Here is an 18,194-nt window from a genome sequence, read left to right as displayed (position 1 = left end):
GACTCGGGCGATGTGACGTCTTCTTGTCTGTAGTGATATGGCTTTCTACCTTACTGGACCAGCGTACTTACCTTACTGGAAAGCCAGCGTACCGCTACGAACCAGCTGAAATCGCGCCGGTTAGTTCTGCAACTGCGCACAGGCAGACAAATCGGTGTAATACAAGCCCTAACGTGCAACTAAAAAGGGTGAAAGAAACGAATTGGGCGAAGCAAAGCACTTGTTATCAATTCGCACATGTTGTGTTCATTCCGTCGATAGCTCAGCTGGTAGAGCGGTGGACTGTAGTGGTTATAGCTATCCGTAGGTCGGTAGTTCAATTCCGCCTCGACCGACGTGATTGTTTTTTTTCCACGTTCGGCGTCAAAACTTACGAGAACCAATTCGCACTCTCGCTATACATGTCGTTTCGAGAACACGCCTATGCCAAAATACTCGTTTTGTGAGAATTCAGTTTTCATTTTTTCATTGCAGACGTCACGATCGAAGGCTACAGTTCTCGATTTTGCGCAGAATTTAAAGAAAAGCTGTAACGAGCAATTGCACTTTTGCGCGCTGTAATTGTTTTCACCAAAGCATTTGTTCAACTCGGCTGACATAATTTCGAAGATTTGAAGGCGTGAAAGAGCTGACAGCGTTCCGAGCTGCGTAGCCAAGAAACGCCTGGAGAAAAAATTAATAGATGAAACGAAATAGCGTATTATTCACACACCTGTGTTCAAGTATGTACGTTCGATCAACCAGGAAGAAAGAACAGGTGGAAGTTTGGTTTCCGAGCATGTCAAGTCGTTGAGGAAGTAACGGTCAAGATTGCGTTACAGCGTGTTCCGTTCTGTCCGTGCTTTATTAGCATTGCACATTACAAACGCACGAGCGAAAATTTAACGTAACTGAAAATCTGTCGGCATTTCAGTTTCGGAATGAGAAATAAAAGGCATGAGCGGTGTAAAAATTTAGTTGGCGCCAGTTGCAAAAAAACGTATCCCTGGCGGGACTCGAACACGCAATCCCCGTTTAGGAGACCGATGCCTTATCCATTAGGCCACAGGGACGTCTCGTATCGAAGCTTTTCCTATCGTTCAAATGGCCCGCGAAGTGTTAATTAATTGTAGCTGGACACGCACAGAATCCGTTTAAAAATTCTTGCGGAACATGTTGCTATAACTCGGCTGGAGTGCGCGCCGTCACACAGTAAAAACAGGATGTTTACAACATAGCGTTTTCCGCGGTTTACATATTGTCTGTCTTTCAGGAATGAAAATTTACAAGTTGTGAAAGCGCACGTTAATTATTTTATAACGTAGGTAAGTATGATTTTTCCAATAGCAGCCATTATTCAATAATACAGTGGGTGGTCGGTTAACGAACAGTTCGGATAGCGAACAAATCGGATAACGAACACTTTCGCGAAAGATTTTTATGATCGGACAACGAACACTTTACTGAACAAACATGAAAAGAATCGACGGAAAATAATGAATACCGATGGATTTTCCCTTGTCTTCAGGTAACAATTCGAAACCTTTCGGAGCGCAGGAGACGTCAACATCGACGCTTAACCCGATACCGATCGTATAGTATTAATATTTCTCCGAATTTTGAAACTCTCCCTAGTAATTCCAGCTTTTTGTCTACCTTTCTGACAATAAATTTTTTATAGTATTCGCGAGACTGTCGTACAGGCACTTGTTAAGTTTTGCTCGGTGTTTATTTACGAAAGGTGAAAGTTTAACTGTCCCATCGGATAATCGTTAACGTTTTAAGTAAGAATAGGAAAATTGCAAGGCTAAAGAAAAATATTACAATCCGATTTTTTTTCGCGTGCGTTTGACGTTGTAACACCAATCCCAGCCTAAAAAAAAGACGCATTATCGACGAAGGTGGAATTCGAACCCACGCGGGTAAAACGCAACGGTTTAGCAGTCCATCGCCTTAACCGCTCGGCCACCTTGTCCCGAAACACTACCCTATGTTTCGACACATGCATTTTCGTTAATGAAAATATTAAGAGCTCGTCTTATACCAAGGGCGGAATGGAAGCACTGCTTCCTTCACAGACGTGTTCTTGTCACAAAAAATATGGCGAAAAATCTCAATCAAATTCTTTGTGAATCTGTAAAGTTGGCTAAATTTATTAAAAGCCGACCGTTACAGAATAGCCTGTTTGCTAAACTATGCGATGAAATGGGCGAAAATAAAAAATCTCTTCTTTTCCGTATAGAAGTTAGATGGTTATCGCGAGGGAAAGTGCTAACCCGGGTACTGTATTAGAATTGCGAGATGAATTAATAATATTTTCCAGGATAAACAAACGCCATTCTCATTGTTTTTATAGAATAATGAGTGTATGCTGTTGTTGGCTTACTTAGTTAATGTATTTTCGCATTTAAACGACTTGAATGTGAATTTACAAGGACGTGATAAAACATTTTATTAATGACAGACAAATTTCATGCGTTCATTAAGAAGCTTGATATCTGGATTATTCGCCTTCCAAGCAAAAATTTGGATATGTTCCCACTCACTTCGGATTATATTGAGAAAAATTTGAATGAACAAGACACTATTATTCACCACAGTTTAGATTGCATGAAGATGCATTTGCGTGAGCTAAAAACTCAGTTGACGAAGTATTTCCCGAAAGATAAAAATGATTTCTCGAAGAGATGGGTACTGACTGAATTCGTTTAGTAAAAATGTTGTTGTCGCTGCTAAGTTACCAGTTGAGATTCACGACCAGCTCATCGAAATGTCTGCCGACAAAACGCTGCAACTGCAATTTACATCTGAAGATTTAAATACGTTTTGGCTTGCTCGTCGACATAAATATCGAAATTTAGTCACAGAAGCATTAAAAATATTAATCCCTTTCGCCACGTCTTATCTCTGTGAAAAAGGTTTTTCGTCTATGGTTGCGAAAAAACCTAAATACAGGAATCGTCTTTTATCACTCGAAAACAATTTGCTTTTGTGTGTTTCTAACGTAGATCCACGTATGGAAAAAATTTTAAATGAAAAACAAATGCAACCATCACATTAATTTCTTTTCTTTACATGTGTACTTATTGTAAGTAAAATGTTTATAAGTTTATAATAAATGATTTTTTTCTCATAAAACGATTTCATTATTGTTTCGCGACTCCAAGTTGAAAAACGCTGACCTAGAATGTTGTGTTATATGCATAATAATATACAATCGACCCCCTATAACGCGGTAGATACGTTCCACTTTAAAAGAATTTCGCGTTGTAGGAATCCTTAAATACATGAGCCAATCACAGCCCGACACGTGTGCAGTTTACGAACTACGGCTGATTGAAAGTTTTTCTTCCATAAAATTAATCGATTCTAGACTAATTTGACTCAACATATCCAAAACACGTATAATTTTTTTGGGAATAATCCGTATAAACTATGCTATGAACAAAAAATTGTAGGATTACTTACCGAGTGTGCACCGTTCGACGATGCCATTGCTTAAGTTTGTTTTCATCGCGGAGCAGCGCATCGAACGGCAAACGCGCTTTTTCTGATAAGTTATTTGTCTGCAAAAAATTCGCTGAACTTTGGAGACATCATTAATAGAAATAATTTTTATGGCCGTTAAATAAGAAATGTTTTTTTTCACAGGAAATGTATAAAATTACAGTACTGTATTAGATTTACAGTACCTAATTTATATACTGTACAGACGATAGTAAACTCAACTTACCCGCCTAAACTCTCCGTAGCGTGTAAGTAGTTCGGCTGCTCATCCACTATTGGTCCAGATTCGACCAATCCTGTCGCGACACGAGTCGGCGATGACGATTTACCGCATTTTACGAGTCTCTTTTAGTGTCTTTATACGAATACGGTCGCAATTTTTTCGCCGCGATATACGAATCCGCATTATATGAACCCGCGTTATAAGGGGTCTACTGTATGTTAAATAACACGTAAACATATGCACACAAAAATGTAAAGTTTATTTTTTGTAAAATGTAAATTTCATTTCAAGAATTTCAGAAAAGCTTATCTGAAATTCTTGTTTTTCGCGATAAACTCGTGTAGTTTCATTTGTCGCTTTTTTTTCTTTCCATAAGCAAATGTCGGTAGCGGAAGATCACATGAAAAACACCTCGTTTTGCTCTTGCACCCCTTTCAAAATCTGAATCATTCGCTACAATTTGATCAATGGTTTCGGTTATCGTTACCAAACTTTTACTAAAGAAATGTGTAGTAAGTTCTTTGCGTTCTTCGTTTCAGAATATCTATTTTCAAGTTCTACATGAATTCCTTGTTCTGCTAGTTCTTGAAATTATTGTTGGTAAGGCTCTTACCAGAAACCTGCAGTAACTCCCCGATATCCTGCTCGTCTACATCTCCTGTATCGATTAAGTTAACCATTTTGTCAACCTAAAGATACAGCGATAGGCTCTTCTCGATGAGAATTCTTGGATACCTTCAGCCACAACTTCTTCCACATTTCGTTCATGCATTTATCAGTTAATTCTTGTCAAGCCAAGTCGATATTTCATATGGCAACCATGATGTTATACAAGGTCTGTTTTCTTTCCGCGTAAACCAATGATGCGCGAGAGGCCTCCTTCGGTGGAGTTGTGGAGGGGACAGTCATGCACAGCTCTGAATTTTTTCCCGCCTGCAGGAAGCGTCAGTCGTTGGCAATCGGCCTATGAGTGATGTCATGTAGAGCGCTCTCGTCGGATTCCACTAAGCTGGAAAATGACTGAACAACGTGAGCAGTGATATTACATCAAATTTTGCCAAAAACGTTGGCGATACCCAAGCGTAAACCATTCGCAAGATTCAGCAGGCTTTCGGGGACGATCCTCGAGGCCAAAAAAGGCGCGGCAGGTCCGCAGCAATATCAAAAATCATGTTGACAGTTTTTTCGACTCTCGTGGAGTGGTGTGTTGTGAGTACGCACCACAAGGCCAAACCATCGCAAAGGAGTACTACCAGGAGGTCCTTCGTCGTCTTTCCGATACAGTATGACGCAAACGACCGGATCTGTGGTCGATCAAAACTTGGCAGCTCCATCGTGATAACGCATCCGCCCATTTTGACATCTGATTCGGGCTTTCGTCGCCAAACACAATACTCCTGTGGTTCGTCACGCTCCGCACTCTCCCCACATGGCTCAGTGTGACCTTTGGCTATTTCTCAAGCTGAAAATGCCACTAAAAAGAACCCGAATTTAGTCGAGAGACAACATCGTGCGTAATCCGACGGACCGGCTGATGGCCATTCCAAAATATGCGTTCCAGCAGTGTTTCCAGCAATGGCAGGTATGCTGGGAAAAATGTATACATTACCAAGGAGACTACTTTGAAGGGGATTAGGGTTTTGTACCTCAAAATCAATAAATTTGTTTTTGCCGACCAAAGGTCCGATACTTTTTCAACAGACCTCGTACTTTTTTCAAAATTGCACAAAACAGATTTAAGGAAAGTACGAAATGCCACCTTTTGCCAATTGGTTCGTGTTTGAAAATAATCGTATTATATACGAATTAATGAAGTGCCATGTTATATTAAATCAGCGTTAAGCGGGGTCTTACTGTATATTAAAATAGTTTAATATAATAATTTTAAGAAAGAAAAGACAGTATATAAAGTTGAATGCAATTGTAATAACCCTAGAATCTATATTGGTGAAAAACATTTGAAAAATTAATTAATATCATTAAATTCACCAAAATTTCAACATTCATAAAGTTATTATTGTATAATAACATTGAAATACTACATAATGTATGGAGTATAAGAAAATTTAAAGAACATTTTATTGAAAAATTAATAAATATCTCGGATGGAATGGCCATAGATTTACATTAGTATCAGATAATACAACATAATTAATATTGTGGGATGTACTGGTGTGACATTACAATAATACTTGTCCTTTTTAATAAATGTTACAGTAGAAATATTGTAAGTTTGTAATACTTCTTTAGTTATATATATAACGAATAAAGGCCAGTGCGTGTAACCCGCTGGTGGGCGTATTTAACCGTTTATAATTTTAATGTAAAACCTTTCTTATTAACCAAACAGATTATTATTACTATTATTAGTAAGCCGAGTTTTGCAAAAAAGAAAAGAATTATCAAAGTGTTATTTGCTGTGAAATATGGAGGACAAAGTTGCAAAGGAGACCAAGTCCAGTGATGTGAAATGTAGAAATTGTAGAAATATTAAGGCAAAGAGTAAAATTTGTAGCCATGTCAATAAATAATTGCTCGTTTAAAGTATATTACATTATGAAATTTACATAATTATCATAAACTTTTATAAAATTGTATTGAACGGTTATAAGAGAGAAGTGTTGAAAGGATTTTCTGTAGTAGTCGATATTGACACACACAATTTCTTTTTATTTACATTCTTAAGCGTCGAGAAAATCGAACCACGTGAAACACCAAGGGAAATAATAATTATATTTCATTTGAATACAATAGAGAAATATGCTAATGAAATAATATTTAAGCAAAATTGTGTTATAACAATGAAACGTTAGGTTTAAATTTCAATGTCCAAGTGTAATTTATAAGAACTTTCCCAAACTTTAATAGTAAAATTCTTTTTTACGAAGAAGAAACCCACGACAGAAATGCCGAATCGTTTCATAAAATTCAAAATCTGAAAATATATTTACAAAATATAAAACATTTTAATACTAAAAAATACGATAACGAAGCTTGAATTTGAATTGCAATTGAAGATTCGCTGCCGCAATCTCGTCGATTCCAATAAAATCGCTGTATAACTGCATAAAAGATAATCGTATAAATCAAAAATGACAATGACGTAATATTATAGAATTTACTCCAATTAATTGCATTCGTGGTGTTAATTAAGATTTCGGTGTGTGTATAGATCCCGGTCGATATCTGAGCACAGACCCTCATCTATTAAATGATGAAATCTATAGACTTAACACTGACATCCGGTTTAAAGAGGTAATGGAATGAAGGTTTGCCATTAAGATGTTAGTCAACACTCGTTCTCCACATGTTGCCTGTACCACACCTCCCTCGTAACTGCTCTGCATCCTTACCACCTTCAAACTTCACCTTACTACTGTTATGGTATCAAGATATAACTTATTTTGTAAAACAATTACCTTATTATTCCGCTAATTTTAATACTGTTTATAATAGTAACCCTTACGCCAAGCTGCCGTGTAACATTCGGAAGCCGCCTTTAAGCCTGTCTTCTTTACACCCATTTATTGTTCAATGATCATACTTTGTAACGGTTTTTTGTCTTGTGTAATTTTAAACATTATAGCCTTTTTTTATATATATACACCAACTGAAGAGGGATTATTTCGCTAGTCCGAAATGCATTTTGGTTATTTCATGTTAATTGCTGATGTAATCGATCTTCATGTTTTTATTAAATGTACTCCATTGATACCTGGGTGTTTGTGGTTATTATCACTGGTGTGATAAGTCCTTATTATCTACCTGACGTTAATTAATTAAACCATAGCTTTAATTATTAAATACGCTACGTTTTACAAGTAATATAATATTCTCAGAAACTTTAGCATTGACGAAGCTTTCGAAAGAAGAAAAGACACAACGATACATCCCGTTAAGAGGACACACGCTAAAATGCTTCCTTCTACTTTTAAGATAAGGTCTAACTCCGCGAATAATAATGAATAGATCATAATGCACGTGAAATTAGTAAAGAATATAAATTCAATTATTAAAACCAATGGGATCGGTGATAATATTAATACACTAAAAATAAAAATTGTTAGTTAAAAAACAAGTAAAAATTATACTCCTTCTATTTCCGACTTCGAGGATTCTATGAGCCAAAACAAGACAAACAAATGGCAAAAAGATATCATCACTTTATTAAATTTATCCATATGCATTTCGCCATTTAGGCCTCCTCAGTGGATACATCAAGATGTTATTCGTTGGTTACGTTTTATACCTAACAGCCGTTTTCAGCATGCATTAACAATCATTCCAGCATTGAAATTAAGCAAATTTACATGTTCGGCGATACAAAAATGTTCTATAATTTTCCTTTCTAAATTATTTTCTATTTTATACAATATTTTAGTATTTTTTATATTTATATTACAATTAAATTCTCTACAATGTAAAAACCATGCTGATTCCGTTCTTCTCAGTCTAATGGCCGCCTCATGTTCCTTTACTCTCAATTCCAATCTTCTTCCGGTTTCTCCAATGTAATAATTTGGGCTTCCACATGTACAGTACATGACATTCTATATACGACACCGGCGATCTTAAATTGGTTTCTGGGCGAATTTTCACTATTTATTATGTTGATAATGTTTGATATCTTCAATATGCAATTTTTATTATTGCATATTTTTTTGCAAAACGCATTTTTAATTGTTATTGTAAGCCTATATTATAAATAATTCACGGTTATCACGTGTATTCTTCGTATTTAATTTCGAGCATAACAAAAGAAATTGTTTTGACCATTAACTGTAAAGCTGGCAACACTCGAAACTTTCGGTTTCGGTTTCGGTCCAACCGACTTTGTTCCAGCTGTTTTAGTAATGCGCGTTTCACGTGACGTACTGTAAAGTACACGAAGTAAGTGTGTGACGTTTAGCCTCAAATATATGATAAGAAATTATAATTGTGTCCGATTTGAACCTAATGTATGTAAATTGTTTTATTTTGAATAGCTTTATGTCTTTTATAACTGAAAACGATATGTATGTTAAACAAATGAAACCATCATTTGGACGCCATGTTTGAAACGGGAGCGCGACTACTTACAACGTGCGTTGACTCTAAAATTTGTTTGCCTACGTTAAGAGAATGTACATTACGTTTACAATAATTCCCAACAATCGTAGAAAGTAATGAAAACGTAATATATTATTGACGAAACCGTGCTTTCCCGGTAGTACAACTTCCTCACTAACATGGCGTCGAAATGATGGTAGCGTGTCTTACAACATGTAATTACTTAAGTTTTTCAATTGCTTGTATTTTTAATTGGTAAGATGTAATCGCGCAAAACGTGTGTGCTACATTATTTAAATAGATTTCAAATGTGTAAGTCACATTGGTCGCCGTTAGATTTCTTGATATTTTTTGCTGTGATTGGCATTATGTGGCACAGTCTGACACCAGAGAAAATGATATTTTATATCTGTCCATCTTAATAAAGTATTTATTAGTATACTTGTTGCGAGACGTTTATTTGATGAAAGAAATATACAGGAATATTTGCATTATAAGTGTAATAAATTGGCAAGAATTGATTTGATTGTTTCAATTAAAGTTAAACTATAGTAACTAACCAAGTGTCTGTGGAGGTCTGCTGGCCTTTTATATCTGCTTTCCTTTGTACTGATGGTTGTTGTGATTGGTGAAAGGCATAGTTGATGGAGAACTTTCGCCAGAAAAACTTGCTACTCCTTTAACTTTTGTTCGTATACAATAGGATGGATTCTTATAGAAAATTTGAGAACTGGGAAGTAAGGGCTTCCACTAAATACTTAACAAAGTTATGTTGGAATGTCTATTCAAAAACATTCCAACATAACTTTGTTTGAATGCCTGTCTTTTTTGTGTTCTCTGACTTCTGATGGTCTGATAAAGATTAAATGTTGCTACATAAAACTAAATTCAGTAATGATGTTCATATGTTACACGTATAATTAACAATTATTCTAATAGCAACCCCGGCAGTTTAATGTGCTCCAGAACTAGGAAGCATTTAGTGAGCAAAGTATTCTGTTCATCTGTATATGATATCCAGATTACATATTTTACAGAGCATAGCTTGTCTTATTTGTATAATACTGTTGAATTTTAGAAACTTAGATACTTAAAAATATTGTTATTTATTTTTTCCAAAACAAATTTAACTCTAATAAATGATCTTGAGCAAATACTATTTAATAAAAATTGGATGTATATTGTTGTGTTGGTATCACAATAATAAACATATCTGCTTACTAAGCTTTCAATAATATACATATATGCTTGTCATACTAAGCTTTCCATATCTGGTCTTGATGTTAATCCAACTCTGTTCACAAGATTAATGAAAGACGGTTAGATTGAGTGGGAATGTATAGGCCTGCAATCAAAAAATTGCAGTCCACTAATTGCAATTGAAGTGACAAAGTGTAGTGAAGGAATAGTAATGTTTTTGCATTCCTGGAAAGTAAGCAATTGGTCATCATTGGTAATTTCTTAAAAATATAAACCTATATATCTTTCTTATTGAATAGAAGATGCTGCTTTCACCTTGTGTAAGACTGATTCTTAAAGGATTTGAAAAGTTGAGAATCAAGAATCACTGGCCTTGAGTTTGTTTATAAAGTTTTTATTAATGTTAATTTTCAGTGTACAGTGACTGATTTTATGGGAGTTCTAATGAAATATATGCAATGAAAAGAGGTGGTAGTCAATGTTCCCTCTAATTTTTTTTGTCGATGAGCGGAACATACATTTCTCTGAGCAAGAAAAAATTTCTGAGCATATATATACAAAATCTTATTTTTTTCTATAAAAATTAAAATAACTAATTATAAAGTAGAGATTAAAATTCATTTAAACACATACTTTTATACAAATTATTATCTCTTGTCAATGATTTAATGTGTTTAATCGAAATATACGTAGAAATAATCATGTTGCAGACAGAGTGTGCATACTCGCCTGCGCGGCACATAAATTCTCGTGCGCGGCAACAATTTGAGCAGTGCGCGGCCGCGCAGCTTAGAGGGAACATTGGTGGTAGTACAAAACATATGATAACCACTGCTCTAAGCCTTTTGTTTCATGCAGTTTTAAATATAATAAATCAGCTGATACTTAGTAAACAGGAAAAACAAGAATATTTAGTATTCAATATAGTTACATTTAAATGATTATTTAGTATATGACTAAAAATTTCTATCCAGTTTAAATATTATTTTTCTAAACTTTGACTTTCCCATTATATAGCTGTCTTGAATAATAAAAATAATCTTCCTGTATATAAAATTGAAAACAGTTTATATTTTTCAGTGTGTTAAGAATTTGTAACGAAGATGGCTTCAGCAGGTGACGTGAAGATACAGACTCTGGTATTTTTTGATACTGAAACTACTGGACTTTCACATTTGATAGGCAAAAGAAATGTACAAATCACAGAATTATCACTTCTAGCTGTTGACAGAAGAGAATTTGAAAGCAATAATGAAAACATTCGTGTCATTAATAAATTAAACCTCTTCTTTAGACCAAGTTGTCGTATTTCATCCGGTGCTGAAAAATTGACAGGTAACGTATTAGCAAGTACAGTACATTAGTAAGTTATAACGATCACCACATTAATTATACTCCAAATCTCCAGTTGTAATTGAGTTTATTGATTACAACTAGATTTTTAGCATAATTGTTAATATTTGATAATTTTCCAAATTATCCTGCTTCCTCTATGTTTTTGTAGAATATCATTTCATATCTTTCTGCTAGTGTCATAGATGTCTTTTAAACTCGGAACGCTTTGGAGTTTAAAAGAAGTTTTCCAAATTTTTATATAGTTATATTGAAAAATTTTGTAAATATAACACTTCTAAACACTGCACAAATAACTATTATCCAGCAAGAAGAAATTCTAAGAATGCAAGTAGTTAGCCTGACAATGCCCATTAAACATGGCTGAAAAACATTTGCTTTCTTGTAATTTCTTCTTTCTGGATATTGGTTACTTGTGCAGTGTTTATTAACATATTTCCAGTTTTGAGTAATTGAATTTATAACACTTACATTTTATATAATTTCAGGTTTAACCGATTCATTACTTCAGTTTCAAGAAACATTTATAAACAGTGCTGAATTAATAAAATTATTCCTTAAAAGATTAAATAAACCTATTTGTATTTTAGCTCATAATGGTAATAGATTTGATTTTCCTCTTTTAAGAGCAGAATTTAACAATTCTGAAATGGATATTTCTGGATTCATGTTTTGTGCAGACACCTTACCTGCCTTCAGGTCCATTCTTTCTAAAATACACATTAAAATTGAATCTCCTTCAGCAAGGAATGAAGAATCAAATCAAATTGAATATCTTACTGATGCTCTTACAAATGTACATTTGGATAATAAATGTAACAATGACAAAGATGACAATATTGTTAAAGATAATATAGACTTTCTCAAAAGAACTCCATCTAATGAAATATGTAAAAAATCTGCAGACATGCGACAAATCTCGGAGGATCAGAAATTATGTAAAACAGAACGTTCAGTCAGAAAACAGCTACTTACTAATTATCCAGATGTTAAACAGAATACTTCTGTTGATAAAAAAACTCCATCAAAAACAAAGGTAAAAATGTCTTACAAATTAAGCAGCCTGTACGAATATTTTTTTAATTGTCCTCAACCCGATTCACATGCAGCCGAAGGTGACGCTTTGGCTCTGTTAAAAATGGCAAAGAAAATAAATGATCAGTTTCTGACATGGATGGAAGAAAAGAAAGTCCCATTTGAAAATATAAACCCATTATGGTAATAATTTAAGATAATTTTTAGTCATTATACATAGAAATATAGGTAATACACATTGAATAATAATGCAAGAATGTGCAATGAATTGCTTTTAGTTATATAAAAAAAATTCATTATTGAATTATTTTTTGTAATTGCATGCTTCAGCTTTTTTTTTTAATCATAACTTTATATTTTTATAACAATCCACGAAAAACCTTTTTTTACGAGTGTTTTTTACGAGACTCCCGGCAATATCGAGAATACGAAGAGCCGCCTCTGCGGCTTGGTGATCCCGAGTTTTGATTATTAGAAGACCACTACGGGAGTAGCGGACAATCTAGCAGCAATTACGGTCGGNATCAGGTAAATTACTGTACACAGTGTATTCATTAATTTTTATTTTCATGTAGTAAAGGCTCTATGCCTTCATAAAGTATGTACTTTTCCTTTGTTTAAGGGTATTTGGGCAGTTTATTGTCTGTTGTATTCTCAAGCAAACAATACATACAAGTACAGTACAGTATTTTCTGAAGAAACATGCATACTTATCCTTTTTTAACCCCATTTCCGATAACCCGGCATTTTCACAAACTCGGCCACCCTTCAGTCCACATTAGGCCGAGTTTTCGAGACTCTACTGTAATAATAATAAACAATAATATATAAAAGATCTGTCCTAATAAATCGAATTATTATTTTTTATTTATTTAGAAAAATTACTTTTAATGTTTTATTTTAAATGAATGATGAATTTGCTTCAAAATAACTAGAATAATTCTTTTAAAAAATTTTCTATCTGTAACTGTTTATATGTCCACTTACAATTTTTGAATTGCAGTTAGTGACCAATGTGAAGCATTTTCATACATTTTTAAATTGTGGTATTATTTTTTATTGTATTTATTTTAGAATTCATGTAAATGCAGAAATATTTAACATCAAACAAAGCTGTGTGAGTGAATTTGTAGATATCAATATATCAATAAGCTGATTCTAAATTGAATATAAGGTAAACGTTGTAATTTTTATATTTTTGTCACTAGAAGTAAATTATTATTTGATTGTAATATGTGCTAACTGCAATAAAATATTTAATTGAAAACTAATTAATTTAGAATAGATTCTGGAATAACGTACAATGCGACCTAAATTTCTGCTTACTGTGTAGATATACTGTGAGTTAATTAAGATATAAAACCTCTGTTTGATTTTTTACTTTCAGACTATGTAATACAAGTTGGATCATATAACAACACAGATCACACAGTGACGTGTATGGCTATACAATCTAATTTATTATAATATGGGAGGATAAACTTTTACTATTTATTGTGACGTCGTCACAATGGCAGGCTGCAATTTTTAATTATGTTTTTAATTTATTTAATTTAAAATGTGTGCTCTCCACCTCAAATTAGTAGTGGCTAGCCCTTGTACTTTATACTTTTCCTTTAAATAACGACCTTCAATAGGGTCGTGCTTGTCATCTAACTAACCTCCTTCTCGAGATTGATTAATTTAAATCACTGAAATCGAGGAACGAAATGAGCACACCAAGATGGCGGTTGAATTTCGCGCCAAGAGCCCAGTCAGTCGGGACACGTAATTTTATATACCGGTGAATAAATACAGTCGACCCCCCTATAACACTGTTGATAATTCCGTTTTATAAGAATTCCATGTTGTACGAGTCACTTAGATATTACAAATACGTGAGCCGTTCACAGCCCGGAACACGTATTTGTAAAATCTAAATGACTCGTACAACATGGAATTCATATAAAACGGAAAAATCAACAGTGTTATAGGGGGTCGACTGTAACTTATTTTCAATAAGTGTTGCCAATTGCAATTGAAAAATAATCGTGGCATTAATCAGTACATAGTTAAAATAACATTTTTCATATAAATACTACCTACGTCATTTGGTATATTTTCAGATTTTTGTTATAGATTGGCGTTTAAAACAGAGTCGAAGTTCATTTTCTTTACATTATTTGAAATCTTTCGAACGTTTCGGGCGATCAGCGAGCGACTTAACGTTCTTCGAAATAAATTCGAATCTTCTAAAGCTTCGTCGGTTCGAAAAATATCTTCTCTTTTTGCCTAATTTAACAAAATTTTCACAGAAAACTGAGCGATTTGCAGAGTAGAAGCGTAAGTATTTCAACCGAATGGCAAAATAATCTTTATTATTAACAATTGAATGTCTCGGTAGCCAACACGAAATTCTAATAGCGTTATAGCAGTAAATATGCCGAAGGAATTATTTTAGTGCTAAAAATTTCTTTAAGAATTAATTTAAAATAATAATAAACAACAAAAAGCGAACGGGTATTTAATTTTCCTAAATACATAAATAGACTACTGTACTGACATAATTAATTTTTCAATTTTATTTATTGCATATTAAATTAATTTCACTTTCCTGTTAAAATGAATGTAATTATTCGCAATTACGGTATTTAATTTTTTCCCCCTATTTTTGATTTTTCTTCGCAGCAATGGCATTTTATTTTATTTAGGACGTGGAACACATTCACGACGCATCGGGGCGACGTTCCAGAAAACGTTTCGGACTAAAAAATTTTTTCAGTTCGTCCATGTTTTTTATTCCGCAATTTATAAATTATTTTATTTTTAAGAAAGATCTTTAATAATAATAATAATAATCGATATTTTATAAGATGGACTTTATGCGTGGCGTTAAAATTAAACGAGGTATAAATGGATCAAAATATTAATGTATAAATTGGTTGCTTCGGTAACCGTTCGGCAGGTATAGAGGATTCTGCAGCGATTCTCCTTCGAAGCGGAGTCTGCATCTTCTCGAATAATCCTTTTAGTAAAATAACGACTTGGATGACGGAACTCGGCCGCACGGAATTCGAGATTTGATCTCGAATTGCGTGTGGCCGATTCTTCGGAGGAAATCGGTATTCGATCCCAGAATTGATCCAGGATTTCCAGTCGGATGGATGATCAGAAATTTTCTGTGACAGTAGGTAGAGAGCACCCTTTCCTCTACCTACCGTTATAAAGGAACTCTGCATCCACGGAGGGAAGAATTTTAAAAGAAAAGAAAGGAGAGAGAAATTAGATGGAATTGAAAGAGCGGAATAATCAATTAACCCGGTCTTCGTTGCAACCAATGAATAGAATATCAAATCCATACTCGCATTTGTCATTTAACATTATAAATATTTATCTCTAAGATCAAGTATGAATCTTTTAATTGAAAATTCTTCCTTCCGTATAAAAATGCATTATTTTTTTTTTTTTTGTAAAATTTTCTAAGACACGATAAACATAACACATAATAATTATAACTATGTTTTTTCTATATAATACGCTGTAAAAATTTTTGTGGCATTGTCGGTTAGTGGTATTAATTGTTTTATACTCATTGTTGTTTCCGAAAATTAAGCAGTCGCTACACACAATGAGAGTCCACCAGCCAATAAGCGAAAATGTAAGGACATTGAAGCCACAAGGACACGTGGGATTTGACGCTTTCCCCGATCAACTGGTCAACAAGTTCGTCCATCGGGGCTTCACTTTTAACATACTGTGTATCGGTGAGTTTAAATGAAGAAATATATCCTTTTGAGTAGGTCTTAAATAAATTAATTAATGTCTTAATAGTCAAATTTACAAATTAAATATCCCAATTTTAGGCGAGACGGGTATCGGCAAATCGACGTTAATGGATACTGTTTTTAACACCTCTTTCGAGTCTCCCGAAAGTCCACACAATCTGCCGGGAGTGAAATTAAGATCGAAAACTTACGGTAAATTAAAATCGTGGATTGAATTTTCTGTTTTTTACTTTTTTTCTATCCCCGTAACATTCTTCTAAAAACAACTGGGGGCGAGTGTCTCGGTTCCTCCAAATCCTCTTTGAGAGGCGTACGGATTCTCAAAATCCTGGGTATTCCGCTGATTTTAGATTCGCAACGATTACCCCGCTTCTACTTTACTCGATTTGTATATTTTTATTCCAATTATAGCCATTTTTATAAAGATTTATAAATACAGTCGACCCCCTATAACACTGTTGATTATTCCGTTTTATATGAATTGCATGTTCTACGAGTCACTTAGATTTTACAAATACGTGTGCCGGACTGTGAACGGCTCACGTATTTGTAAAATGTAAGTGACTCGTACAACGTGGAATTCATATAAAACGGAATAATCAACAGTGTTATAGGGGGGTCGACTTGTAGTTCCTAATCTAGTACAAAATTCATTTCTGATTATATTTAATAATAAGTACAATAAATAAAAGCAAATATCTCGAACGAAATTGCAGAGTTTTAATCTCAATTGTTATTTGTGTAGAGCTTCGAGAATCCGACGTGTGCTTGAAATTAACTTTGGTGGAAACAGTTGGTTACGGAGATCAGATTAATAAACAACACAGGTACAACTTTAATAATGTTGTTATTTTTTTTCTGAATAGTTTATAGTAATAACAATATTAATTATTAATTGGAGTCTGTAATATTAGTTAATTTTCAATGTATTTTCAGTTATAAACCAATTGTCGATTACATAGATGCTCAGTTTGAGGCATATTTACAAGAAGAATTGAAAATTAAACGAAATTTGGATACTTATCACGATTCTCGCATCGACGCCTGCCTTTATTTTATTGTTCCCACGTGCCACGGGTGAGTTGTTTATAAGTTTGTTCCTTCACTCTAGGAAAATACAGTGGAAGATAATTTTACCTTTCGTTACTAAAGTTTAACGATATTAATCACGCGTGTAAAATTTATCACAAAGGAATTATATTACGAGAAAGGCAGTTGTGGTCATATAAATTATTATGAAATATTTTCTGATTATACGAATGGTATTAACAATCACTTTGCTAATATTTATATTTTTTCTTATTTGAATTTTATTTATATTTTTCAGGTTAAAATCTGTCGATGCGATGTGCATGAAAGAACTCAGCGGCAAAGTCAACATCATTCCTATAATAGCAAAAGCCGATATCGTCTCAAAAACCGAATTACAAAAATTTAAAATCAAGGTACGTTCTTTAAACTTTGAACAATATTAATAAATATTTCATTAAAAGTACTGAAGAATTTTCGAAGAAATTTAAAATTTATTACGATTTCCAGTTTAGATCGGCTCTAATTTCTTAAGGTTTCCCCCGTAGAAAGTTCTCCCCGGAGCCATCCCTCCCGGGCGTATGACTCAAATGCCCGGTTGCCGTATATAAACAAAACCCTAATAGACCCTAAAAAACAGTCTCGTAGAATCGAGAATTAATTAAAAATGCTAATTGTTTCTGTGTAATTTTTAATTACTTTTTATACGAAGAAAATGCAGAGCTTCGACGCGACAACAGATTGAAATAATTGTATTTGTTAATGACTTATTTGACGTATTATTTATTAATTATTAAATCCACCGGAGAACGTAATATATAATTATAGAATTCATGAATTTCTTGACTTTTACTAAAATATAAATGTAATACGTAACTTTTTATTGACAATTAATTATCGATGTATTGTAGATAATAAGCGAATTGGTAAGCAACGGAATTGAAATTTATCAATTTCCAACAGACGACGAAAGTGTTGCGGAGAGAAATGCTTCGATGAATGTAAGAATCTTATTTCCATTATAAATATGTCTCACCAGATAATTAAACAAGATT

At 33.8% G+C, this 18,194-nt stretch overlaps 2 protein-coding genes and 2 non-coding genes across 9 annotated transcripts in view; 3 read left to right on the top strand and 1 right to left on the bottom strand.

The window, feature by feature from the left end:
• Window positions 1-251: 251 nt before the first annotated feature.
• Trnay-gua lies at window positions 252-335 on the top strand. The gene is given in 2 exon segments: window positions 252-288; window positions 300-335. It is a non-coding gene; the product is annotated as a tRNA-Tyr (tRNA).
• Window positions 336-1,872: 1,537 nt separating this feature from the next.
• Window positions 1,873-1,954, bottom strand: Trnas-gcu. The gene has a single exon. It is a non-coding gene; the product is annotated as a tRNA-Ser (tRNA).
• Window positions 1,955-8,522: 6,568 nt separating this feature from the next.
• LOC111625910 (three-prime repair exonuclease 1-like) lies at window positions 8,523-12,832 on the top strand. 5 transcript variants are annotated; one of them, XM_023369173.1, is made up of 4 exons: window positions 8,523-8,599; window positions 11,039-11,293; window positions 11,800-12,347; window positions 12,421-12,832. In XM_023369173.1, exons 2-4 carry the CDS (start codon window positions 11,062-11,064, stop codon window positions 12,445-12,447), a joined length of 807 nt encoding a protein of 268 aa, XP_023224941.1. In that variant the 5' UTR covers window positions 8,523-8,599; window positions 11,039-11,061; the 3' UTR covers window positions 12,448-12,832. The 5 variants fall into 5 exon arrangements, with proteins under 5 accessions (XP_023224941.1, XP_023224936.1, XP_023224937.1 ...); XM_023369168.1 differs by having other exon boundaries at window positions 11,800-12,832; XM_023369169.1 differs by having other exon boundaries at window positions 8,538-8,667; window positions 11,800-12,832.
• A 1,711-nt stretch (window positions 12,833-14,543) lies between these two features.
• The window catches only part of LOC111625908 (septin-2-like), a 9,571-nt gene continuing 5,920 nt past the window's right edge, over window positions 14,544-18,194 (top strand). The window contains exons 1-7 of one of the 2 annotated variants that reach the window (XM_023369167.1): window positions 14,544-14,668; window positions 15,942-16,089; window positions 16,189-16,302; window positions 16,856-16,937; window positions 17,047-17,187; window positions 17,438-17,555; window positions 18,051-18,140. In XM_023369167.1, the coding sequence (XP_023224935.1) occupies window positions 15,954-16,089; window positions 16,189-16,302; window positions 16,856-16,937; window positions 17,047-17,187; window positions 17,438-17,555; window positions 18,051-18,140 (681 nt within the window). In that variant the 5' untranslated portion in view covers window positions 14,544-14,668; window positions 15,942-15,953. Of the gene's footprint in view, window positions 14,669-15,938; window positions 16,090-16,188; window positions 16,303-16,855; window positions 16,938-17,046; window positions 17,188-17,437; window positions 17,556-18,050; window positions 18,141-18,194 lie in introns of both variants that reach the window. The other variant, XM_023369166.1, reaches the window with a different exon arrangement.

This window comes from Centruroides sculpturatus, unplaced genomic scaffold, assembly GCF_000671375.1.
Source record: "Centruroides sculpturatus isolate CEXI.00-Female unplaced genomic scaffold, Cexi_2.0 scaffold452, whole genome shotgun sequence".
Lineage (NCBI taxonomy): Eukaryota > Metazoa > Arthropoda > Arachnida > Scorpiones > Buthidae > Centruroides > Centruroides sculpturatus.
The sequence above is the reverse complement of the archived record's forward strand: the minus strand, read 5'-3'. Positions and strand labels throughout refer to the sequence as shown.